The following is an 11,986-nucleotide window of genomic DNA, read 5'->3' as shown; positions in this document are numbered from 1 at the left end:
CCAGAATTTGTTTTGCTGCTTCCAAAAGGATTCCTCCAACTGAGCCTGACTTGTCTTTTCACTACTACATTTCAGTCTAGGGTCACCTCTTCTTATATTCCTGTTTTTCTACAATCTATGTGACTTTCAGTCCTCTACTGCAAATATTTTTTCTTTCAATATTCTTTTCACACACAACATTCTTCGCAGTTTTTGATAACTGTTCTGGTTCACATATATATTCTTCCTACTTAAATGTTTCTCATTAATTGATTAATATTGAGTGTCTGTACTAGGAATATTGGGCACTTATATTTGTTCTGACATGGCAATAAATTACATAGTAATTTGTCATTTGGTATTTGCTGTATTTTTTGTTTCACAACTACATATAGTTAATTGTTCCTTAGAATTCCACATTAATCTGGAAAGTACTGAGGATATTTTTATTTTATAATAAACTATCCCTGCTTTTCCTTTGTACCTAAAGTATAATTGGTAATAAAAATTTAATTTTTAGGATTATAAAAATTAATTTGAAGTTTGTTTTGTGAAGAAAGAGAATCATCTTTAGTTGCATGCATGCAAATCTAATAGTCATTTTATGAATTTTAAACTACTAGGAAATGCAGTACGATTTTATCAGGACAAAATAAAAAAGGAACTAAGCACATAGTTTACTGATTTATATTAATCTTAGTATTTAATAAAATCAAGCTTTTAATATTTTTTAAACATTTCAATTTTTATTATTTTATTCTTTCTGGCTTTTAGTTGTCTACACTATTTTTGGAAATTGTTTCAGTCTTGTTCAGAGAAAATCAGGAAATGCAATTCAGTGGAAAGAGTACAATGTGAAGCAAGACAGTAGAGTCAAATTGCACAGGTTCAAATACTGCTTCTGCCATGTGTTTCAGTGAATATAATAAATATTCAGGTATAAAGATTTCCAGTGTTAAAGAAAAAAGATATTGTTTTTAAATGACATTGCAAGAGACTCAAAATTACTGTTTTCTATGAATATTTTCTGATTGAAAGTTGCTTACCATTTGTAAATTTTGTAAGTAATATTTCATTAGTAAAATTTAATTTCAGCGTTCTAAGTCTCATATTCAAGAAAATTACAAGGAATGAATCAGAGGAATGCTATTTTGTGATAAATGGAAGAGAAGAAAAATATTTCTATTGAAGACATGTTTTGTTTGTATGAAGACATGTTTGTTTGAATAATACCATTGTTGTTAAGTAGAGTGTTCTGCCATTCCTTGCTGTCTTTGTGTCTGTATCATTGATCTGTGGGGCTCAAATAGAGAGCAGGGCAGGCACTCCATGTTAGAAAGTGTGAGTTTGAGAAGACAAATGGTAAGATTAAAAACTCAAGTATTGCACATGAAAGGTTAAAGGTAGAGAGAGGAAAGTATTCTTTCCTAAACCCAGGTGGCTCCCAAGGGATTTTTTATGCCTTCCTCTGGAGTCAGTTATGTATTTATAACACTAACTTGACTTGGGGTTGAATTGACAAAAATAACCTGGTTAATCTGTAGCCTAATGGTTATTGGCATGTTTGAAAGTATGCATGTAGGGGAGTCCTGGAAAAGCTGACAACTCTGGGGAATAGAAAGTGAAAAAGCATAGCCCTTGCTTCTATAGGACCTCCCACAGAGATGGCATAAAAAGCCGAACTTTGAACAAGATACGGACATTTACTAAGATAATCACTAACATAGCATTAATAGATAACATTTTTTTTTTTAAGATTTATTTATTTACTTGACAGACAGAGATTGCAAGTAGGCAGAGAAGGGAGGGAAGCAGGCTCCCTGTTGAACAGAGAGCCTGATGCAGGGCTTGATCCCAGGACCCTGAGACCATGACCTAAGCCAAAAGCAGAGGCCTAACCCACTGAGCCACCCAGGCGCCCCAATAGATAATATTTTTCTAATCCTCTGATCCTAAATTGTTTCTGTGAATCCTCATGACAATCCTAGAAAACAGAATCCTTCCTCATACCCATTTTCAAATAAGAAAACACAGCACAGACTTGCTTTCCAAGGATTATGCAGTTTTTAAGTAGTAGGGTGTGTATTATATTCATATGTTTAAGTTGATGTTTAATATTACATCCTAACAATTTTAAGAGTAACCAATTCTTAAATATTAGAATTAAAATACATATGTATATTTTTATACAAATATAAAGGTCAATTACCAATGTTAAATCAGTGTTTCACATTAATTCAAAGAATAATACTATATTTAAATATCCCAATCTATTAATTCTTTTTAAATTTTTAAAATTTTTTACTATTTTTATTTTATTTTAATACCAGTATAGTTAACATACAATGTTATGTTAGTTTCAGGAGTACAATAGAATGGTTAAACAATTCAATACAATTCTTACTCAGTGCTCATGAAGATAAGTGTTACTCTTAGTCCTTTTCACCTCCCCTCTGATAACTATCTGTTGTTCTCCATAGTTAAGAGTCTGTTTTATCATTTGCCTTTTTTAAAAAACTTTGTTCATTTATTTTGTTCCTTAAATTCCATATGAGTGAAACCATATGGTATTTGTCTTTCTCTGACTTGTTTCACTTGCCCTTATACTCTCTGTTCCAGCCATGTCATTGGAAATGGCAAGATTTTATTTATTTTATTTTTTTCAATGAATTATATTCCATCATACACACACACACACACACACACACACACCACCTCTTCTTTATCCATTCCTCTACTGATGGACACTTGGCTGCTTTCATAACTTAGCTATTATAAATGATGCTATAATAAACATATGGTTGCATATAGCCTTTTGAATAAGTGTTTTTATATTACTTGAGTAAATACCCAGTGATGTGATCGCTGGATCATAGGGTAATTCTATTTTAACTTTTTGAGGAACCTCCATACAATCTTCCACAGTGGCTGCACCAGTTTGCATTCCCACCAGCAGTGCAAGAGATTTCCTTTTCTTCCTATCATCAACTCTTGTTTCTTGTGTTTTTTATTTTAGCCACTGGGACCGTTGTGAGGTGTTATCTCATTGGAGTTTTGATTTGTATTTCCCTGATGATGTGTGATATTGAGCATCTTTTCATGTGTCTTTTGGCCATCTGTATGTCTTCTTTATAGAAAAATGCCTGTTTGCCCATTTAATAATTGAATTGTTTGTTTTTTGGGTGTTGAGATGCATAAGTTCTTTATATATTTTGGATATTAACCCTTTGTCAGATATATCTTTTGCAAATATCTTCTCCCATTCTGTAGGTGCCCTTTAGTTTTGTTGATTTTCCCCACACACACCCCTCGCTGTGGAGAAGCTTTTTATTTTGATGAAGTCCCGATAGTTTATTTTTGCTTTTGATACCCTTGCTTCAAAAGACATACCTAGAAAAATGTCACAGCCAATGTCAGGAAATTACTATATGTGCTGTCTTCTTAGATTTTTATGATTTCAGGTCTCACATTTAGCTCTTTAATCCATTTTGAATTAATTTTCTGCACAGTAAAAGAAAGCAGTGCAGTTTTATTCTTTTATATGTAGCTGTCTAGTTTTTCCAACACCGTTTATTGAAGAGGCTGCCTTTTTTCCTGGTGCATATTCTTGCTTCCTCTGTCAAAGAATAATTGACATAATTGTGGGTGTATTTCTGGGCTTTCTATTCTGTTCCATTGATCTTTTGTCTTTTTTAGTGCAAGTACCATAGTGTTTTGATTACTATATCTTTGTAGTATAATGTGAAATTAGGACTTTGATACTTCCAGCTGTGTTTTTCTTTTTCAAGGTTGCTCTGGCTGTTTGGGGCCTTCTGTGGTTCCATACAAATTTTTGTTTGTTCTAGTTCTGTGTAAAATGCAGTTGGTGTTTTGATAAGGATAGCATTTAATCAATAAATTACTTAGGATAGTATAGACTTCTTCCTGAAGTTTTCCTTTCTTTTCTCAAGCCCACCAAGTATCTTTGATTGTTGCTTTAAATTCTCCATCAGGCATATTACTTATATATATTTCCCTTAGATCGCTAGCTATGACCTTATCTCATTTTATTTGGAATGAATTCTTCTGTTCTAGCATTTTGTCTAAGTGTCTGTCTTCTTCTGTGTTAGAAAAGGCTGTTATGTTTCCTGTTTTCTGAGAGGAATGACTTTATGAAGATGTCAGGGAGTGTCCAGGGCCTGAAACTTCCAAGAGTGTCGCTGGTGTGTGCTGCGTGCACTCTGCTGCTATGTTTTGGCTGCTCTGTCCTCCGGGTCAATTGTCTGCAGATGCTTTCCTTGTCTACAAGCAGTGTTTCATCCTTGGCCAGAGAGTGGTCAGTTTTATGTAGGTGTGCTCTGTTCTGCTTGTTAAATGAGACCTGATACTACTTCCACTAGAAGTGGGTAAATACCCAATAGTGTGATTACTGAGTCTGCTACCAGGTCACTCAGTTCTTGTTCTTGTCCCACATGTACCAAAAGAATTGGAGAACCAAGACCGGAATGGGGAGGTAGTATACTGAGTAGATAAATATAGTACACTTTCAAGAATAAAAGTGGGTCACTGCTGGAGCAAGAGTGGCAATAGCACTGAAAAGCTCTAGCTGCATTCTTTTAAGACTGTTTTGTGAAAATGTAAATTTGGCTTTGGTTGACATTTAAAAATTTTATTTATTTGAGAGAGAGAAAGAGGGAGAGGGTAGAAGGTCAGAGAGAGAAACAGACCCCCTGTGGAGCTGGGAGCACCATGCAGGACTTGATCCGGGGATTCTGAGATCATGACCTGAGCCTAACACAGTTGCTTAACCAAATGAACCACCCAGGAACCCTGGTTGACATTTTTGATTGAGAGCTGGTGGTTATACAACATTTTGGTTACTGTGCATGTCCCTACCCATGATGCATTCTGTTATAATTGTATTTATTTATGTATTGTATATTTATGAGTTTCTAATGACCTTTTGCTGTGACCCTAAGGGCAAGTTGCACCTTTTGTGCACAGGCTCAGCTCTTGGAAGTACCCATTATGGCTTTTCAGTAACCTCTGTGACTGAGCCTTCTTATTCTGTAGCCCTCAGAGGTGGCTCTAAAGGTGTGGCTGTTAACCCTCGGGTGTGGCATGGCCAACATCTGCTTTAACCCTCCTCCCTCATGCCTAATTAACTGCCCAACAAATTATAGGATAGTTACATTTTAATATTTTTTGGTAAGTCGCCATACTATTTTCCACAATGGCCCCACAAGTTCATGTCCACCAGCAGTGCAAGAGGGTTCTTTTTTCTCTATATACTTGCCAACCCTTGTTAGTTACTTGTGTTGTTGATTTTAGACCTTGGGACAGGTGTGCCATGATATCTCATTGAGGTTTTTGATTTGTATTTCCCTGATAGTGAATGATGCTGAGCATCTTTTCCTGTGTCTGTTGCCATCTGTATGTCTTCTTTTTAGAAATGTCTGTTCTTGTCTTCTGATCTTTTTAAAATTGGATTATTTGGGTTTTAGGTGCTAAGTTTTATCAGTTCCATATACACTTTGGATACTAACCCTGTATCAGATATGTTCTTTGCAAATATCTTCTCCCAATCTGTAGGTTGCCTTTAGTTTTGTTGATTCTTTCCTTTGGTGGGCAGAAACTTTTTATTTTGATGTAGTTCTAATAGTTTATTTTTGCTTTTATTTGTTATCTCAGGATACCAACTAGAAAAAAAATGTTGCTATGTCCAGTGTCAGAGAAATTACTACCTGTGCTCACTTCTAGGACTTTTATGGTTTCCTGTCTCATATTTAGGTCTTTAATCCATTTTGAGTTTATTTTGTGTATGGTGAAAGAAAGTAGTGAAGTTTCATTCTTTCTCATATAGTTGTCCAGTTTTCCTATTTGTTGAAGAGACTGTTTTTCCCCCATTGTATAGTCATTCCTCCTTTGTCAAAGATTTATTGACCATACAATCATGGGTTTATTTCTGGGTTTTCTGTTCTTTTTTATTGATCTATGTGTCAATTTTTATGCCAGTAACATACTAGTTTAATTACTCTTATTTTGTAATTTAACTTGAGATCTGGAATTGTGATACCTCCAGTTATGTTTTTCTTTTTCAATATTGCTTTGGCTATTTGAAGTCTTTTATGGTTCTGCACAAATTTTAGGATTGTTCTGTGGAAAATACAATTGGTATTTTGATAGAGATTACATTAAATCTGTAGGTTCCCTTAGGTAGTATAGACATTTTAACAATATTTGTTCTACCAAATATGAGCATGGAATGTTTTTCCATTTCTTTGTGTTATCTTAAATTTCTTTTGTCAATGTGTCATAGTTTTCAGAGTACAGGTCTTTCACCACTTTGATTAAGTTTATTCCTATATATTTTATTGTTTGGTGCAATAATAAATTGGATTTGTTTTCCTAATTTCACTTTGTGCTGCTTCATTATTAGTGTATAGGAATACAACAGATTTCTGTTCATTGATTTTTAATTTCCCTGCAACTTTACTGAATTCATTTATCATTTCTAGTAATTTTTTTGTGGAGTCTTTTCTATTTATAGTATAATGTCATTTGCAATAATGAGAGTTTTACTTCTTCCTTAACAATTTGGATGTCTTTTATTTTTTTATATTTTCTGATTCCTGTGGTGGAATGAGTAATATTTTTTAAAGATTTTATTTATTTGACAGAGATTGAGAGAGAGAGAGAGAGCACAAGCAGACGGAGCAGCAGACAGAGGGAGAGGGAAAAGCAGGCTCCCTGTTGAGGAAGGAGCCTGCCTGGCTTGATCCCTGCAAGACCTGAGTCAACGGTAGCCGCTTTATCAACTGAGCTACCCAGGCATCCCTAATTAGTAATACTTTAAACATATGACTCCCAATACACTAGATAACCTAATGAAATGGATAAATTACTAAAAACAAACTATTAAAACTGACTTAAGATTAAATTTTAATAGACTTATAACAATAAGAGATAATCAACTATTAGTCACAAAACCTTTGGTGAAGAATAGACAAGGCCAGATAGCTTCACTGACTAATTCTTACCAATTTGTTTTAAACAGAATTAACAGCAAATCTTTTACAATTGCACCTAAAAAAAAGAAAAGAATACATCTATAAGGTCAGTATTAAAAAAAAAAAAAACAAAGACATTACAAGAGAATCAATTACAGATGAATGTCCTTTATTAATATCCATGCAAAAATCCTCAACAAGATAGTATGAATTACCATAAAAGATTATATGGCATGACCAGGTGTCATGGCATATACATATCCCAGGAATGTAAAATTGATTCAACACATGCAAAACAATCAATCTGATAAACAATATGCATAAAATAAAATATACAACCCACATATCATCTGTATAGATATAATAAAAACATTGGACAAGATTCAACACACTTCCCTGAAGAAATACATTCAACAAACTAAGACTAGAAGAAAACTTCCTGAATCTGATAAAGTATGTCTCCCAAAATTCTAAATGGTAAAGGAAAGAAAACTTTCCCCTAAAATCAAGAACAAGACAAGGATGCCCACTCTCACCACAACTGAACATTTACAGGAGGTGCTAGCTGGAACAGCTAATGTGAAAAACAAATGAAAGGAATAGGAAGAAGTAAAGCAATCTCTATTTATATATGACATGGTTTTGTATATATAAAATCCAAAAAATTAACAAATGTATTTGAGCTAATAAACAAGTTCACACAAATATCAGTGTACAAGATCAATATGAAAATTGAATGTATTATATACACTACTGTATTAATTGTATTACATATACTATGTCAATATGAACAAAATATTGGAAAAAGCTTACAAAAAGAAATTAAAGTTGTGTAGGTGGAAAACTACAAAACATTGTTGAAAGAAAGGAGGACTATCTGAATAAATTAAAAGGCATTCCGGGTGCCTGGGTGGCTCAGTGGGTTAAGCCATTGCCTTCGGCTCAGGTCATGATCTCAGGGTCCTGGGATCGAGTCCCGCATCAGGCTCTCTGCTCAGCAGGGAGCCTGCTTCCTCCTCTCTCTCTCTCTCTCTCTCTCTCTCTGCCTGCCTCTCTGCCTACTTGTGATCTCTCTCTGTCAAATAAATAAATAAAATCTTTAAAAAAAAAAAAAAGGCATCCCAAGTAAGGCTTAAAATTATCAATAGCCGATTATTTCTCAACAGGAGTGTCAAAATAACAATTTTTTTTTTTTTTCCAGTAAATGGTCCTGTGGCCAAGTGTATGTCTTCCCTGGAGAAGACCTATTTTAGTCCTTCCCCCATTTTTAAAATCATATTTTATTTACATTAAATTTAATTTTACTATTGCTATATGAGTTCCTTATATTAATTCCTTATCAAATTACAGAGTTTGCTAATATTTCCTCCCATTTTCTAAGTTTCCTTTTCATTTTGTTGATCATTTTCTGTGCTGTGGAGAGGTTTTTTAGTTTGATGTAGTTCCACTCGCCTGTTTTAAGTGTTCTTATCATAATAAAAGTAAACGAATAAATAAAAATTAATGATGCTGAGATAGCTAAATATCCATATTCAAAATAAATAATTTAAATTCCTTTCTTATAAGTGATACAAATTAATTCAAATGGATCATCAGCCTAAATATAAGAACTAAGTGTACAAAACTCTTAGAATTATGTTTTTGTCATTTTAGTTTAGGCAGAATCTTCTTTAATACAAAAACAATATCAAAATCATCAAAAGATCCTCCCCCAGAAGCTTGGTCTCCTCCTAGATGGCAATTAGAACTGACAACCAGCTCGCTCTGCTTTCCAAAGCAGATTTCTGCATTCTCAGCTGCCGGGTTCAGCGGCTGAAGGGACTGCCACCTTTTCCCATCTCCACAGCCTCAAGAAAAGAAAGAGACCTCAAACTTTCCAGATCCCTTCCTCTCGTAGGAAACTGTCAAGCACAGGAATAAAGACTCAACTGGGCTACTAACCCAGTAGAAGACAACTGCATCAACTTTGTGGGAATGAAATTTATTGACAATACACTTTACTTTGTAGCTGAAAATGATGACAACCTGGAATCAGATTACTTTGGCAAGCTTGAACCTAGACTCTTTATCATACGAAATTTGAACGACCAAGTTCTCTTCGTTAATGAGGGCAATCAACCAGTGTTTGAGGATATGCCTGATTCTGACTGTACAGAAAACGCATCCCATACCATATTTATCATAAATATGTATAAAGATAGCCTCACCAGAGGTCTGGTGGTAACCATCTCTGTGATGTGTAATAGAATGTCTACTCTGTCCTGTAAGAACAAAACTATTTCCTTTAAGGAAATGAGACCCCCAGACAGTATCAGCGACGAAGGGAATGACATCATATTCTTTCAGAGAAGTGTTCCAGGACATGACGATAAGATACAATTTGAGTCTTCATTGTACCAAGGACACTTTCTAGCTTGTAAAAGAGAGAAAGAGCTTTTCAAACTCATTTTGAAAGAAAAGGATGGAAGTGGGGACAAATCCATTATGTTCACTGTTCAAAACAAGCTAGATATTAAAATCGCAGTTTGAATTAAAAAAAAATCATCAAAAGAAAAAAATGATAGCTTGAACAACACCAAAGTTAATATAACCCTTGTGCTTCAAAGACACCACCAAAAAAGTAAAAGCACAACCCCAAAAATGGGTACATTTAGTTTTATGTTAACAAAACCTATTTATCCATATGAGAACATCTCCTTTCTGGATTTTTAGAAATACATCAAGATAAGTGTGTTAAGATTGACTTCAGATGCTGGATACCACATATATCATTTCTACTTTTGTTTACCTGAAAAAAATTTGACCTACTCCTTATAGTGCTACCAATTCGAGTGGCTAAATATAGTTTTTCTATTAAAATTCCTGAGTCCACATAAGGCCCTGACCTTTGCTCTCTCTCCTTGATGTGAATTGTAACTGTAACACAAGGACTATTGGCATGCTTACCATGTTTGACCCTTGACTCATCCATTCCTGTACAGGAATTAGGTTTCTAATCTATATCAGGAAGGGTCATTCCTGGGCAGGAAAGAGCAAATTGAGAACAACTCCTTTCTAACGAAACTATAATACCAAACAGATCTGAAAACAGAGGTTACCCTGTGAAAGATAAATGACTCAAAGAGCAAGAAAAATAAAACTATTAATCAAACACCTATAATCTTACCTGGTATTTCGGTGCCCAGAGAATGATTATGTCTTATCTTCACATTTTAAATAAAATCTTTGTATTTACATATTTACTAATTAATTCTTTATTGATCAGTATTCTTTTAGTATATAATCTGAAATATATTTATTTAATTATTTTCAGGATAACCTAATTTTCCCATCTATCCAACTATTGAATGTTAAATACTTCTTAAGTAATATTTTTGTCCACTCATCTATTATTGGTACTTGTTTTCTTTTTTAAACACTATGAATATGACTGCTATAAATATTCTTTCACATATTTTCTGTTTTAACAGTGCAAATTTCTTTTATTTCTTTTTTTATGATTTTATTTATTTGACAGAGAGAGACACAGTGAGATAGGGAATACAAGCAGGGGGAGTGGGAAGGGTGAAGCAGGCTTCCCATAGAGCTGGGAGCCTGATGCAGGGCAGATCCCTGAGATACCTGAGCCAAAACAGACACTTAACTACTGAGCCACCCAGGCGCCCCCAAATTTCTTTTAAACATATTCTTAAGAGTAGAATTCTTAAGCTACAAGATATGTGAATATTCAAATTTAAATGATAATCTAAAACAAATTTTCAAAGTGATATCATCATTTTACATTCTAGCCAGAAATGTACATAATACTCCACATCACTACACTTGAAATTGTCAAATTTTTATTTTTGAAGTCTCAATGTAAATAAATTGGTTTCTCATTCCCATCTTGTTTGGGCACTAACCTAAACATAATTTACAATAGTTTTTAGACATATGTTCAATAAATTGGAAGCAATAAGTAGATACCATAGCAACGTGATTTTGATATTTGTCACAATTTTTGTCTGGTGTAAGTGAACAAAATTATGATGAGAATTATTTGTTTAATATCATTCCAATGCTTCCTGAATTCTGCCTTCTCGTATACTCAGTTGTCATTGCCCATCACTATAATATAGTGACAAATTAATGTTAAATTTAAGTATTTCTCTTTAGTGTCAGCTTTGGGTATAAAAGTTTTATATATAAATGTGTGTGTGTGTGTGTGTGTGTGTGTGTGTGTGTGTGTGTGTATGTATTTTTTTTTTAATTTATTTATTTGACAGACAGAGATCACAAGTAGGCAAAAATCAGGCAGAGAGAGAGGGGGAAGCGGCTCCCTGCTGAGCAGAGAGCCTTATGCGGGGCTCGATCCCAGGATCCTGGGATCATGACCTGAGCTGAAGGCAAAGACTTTAACCCACTGAGCCACCCAGGGGCCCCGTGTGTGTATATTTCTTTAAACTTCTTTAATAATATGGTTTACATTTTTGCTGTAGGTATGAGTTTTTCAGACTTTCTTGGCTTCAGCCAAATAACAAATATATTAGAGAATATTATTATATCTTCCTTCAGAAATTCTTTTCTCTTTAATTCTGCAAATGATTCTGGGAGGACATTGTTACTTCCTGAGAAAATAAAAAATTACCCAAATTAGAAAAGACATCAGAAAAACCAGCTGCAAAGTTGGTAGGGAACAATATTTCCCCCAAGGACACACTTCAAATACAAAGTAACATAACAATCTCTTTCTCTGAGAAAGATGACTGCCTTCTAACTCACTGAGGAACGCGATTCTCTAAAATCCTAGACTTTCAGAAACTTTGCCATTTGAAATTATATCAGTAAGAATGAACTAACTCCTGCCTGAAGGTTTGAACTCAGGTTGGCACAGTTAACCAGTTTTGAATTATGACCCATGAAATTCCCTGCTTTCTGGCCATAACACATTTCATCAATCAAAACTTTAAAGTCTCTAATGAAACAGGATTCAGGGCCAATTTGCAGTCCAGATCTAATGGTAACCCCTTCACTCACTG

At 34.3% G+C, this 11,986-nt stretch overlaps 1 protein-coding gene across 1 annotated transcript; it reads left to right on the top strand.

Annotated features, from left to right (window-relative positions):
* Nucleotides 1–4,463: 4,463 nt before the first annotated feature.
* On the top strand, nt 4,464–9,497 carry LOC116574055 (interleukin-18-like). The gene is made up of 2 exons (XM_032314601.1): nt 4,464–4,471; nt 8,891–9,497. Exons 1-2 carry the CDS (start codon nt 4,464–4,466, stop codon nt 9,495–9,497), a joined length of 615 nt encoding a protein of 204 aa, XP_032170492.1.
* Nucleotides 9,498–11,986: the final 2,489 nt, after the last annotated feature.

The sequence above is a fragment of the Mustela erminea genome, chromosome 15, assembly GCF_009829155.1.
Source record: "Mustela erminea isolate mMusErm1 chromosome 15, mMusErm1.Pri, whole genome shotgun sequence".
Lineage (NCBI taxonomy): Eukaryota > Metazoa > Chordata > Mammalia > Carnivora > Mustelidae > Mustela > Mustela erminea.
The sequence above is the reverse complement of the archived record's forward strand: the minus strand, read 5'-3'. Positions and strand labels throughout refer to the sequence as shown.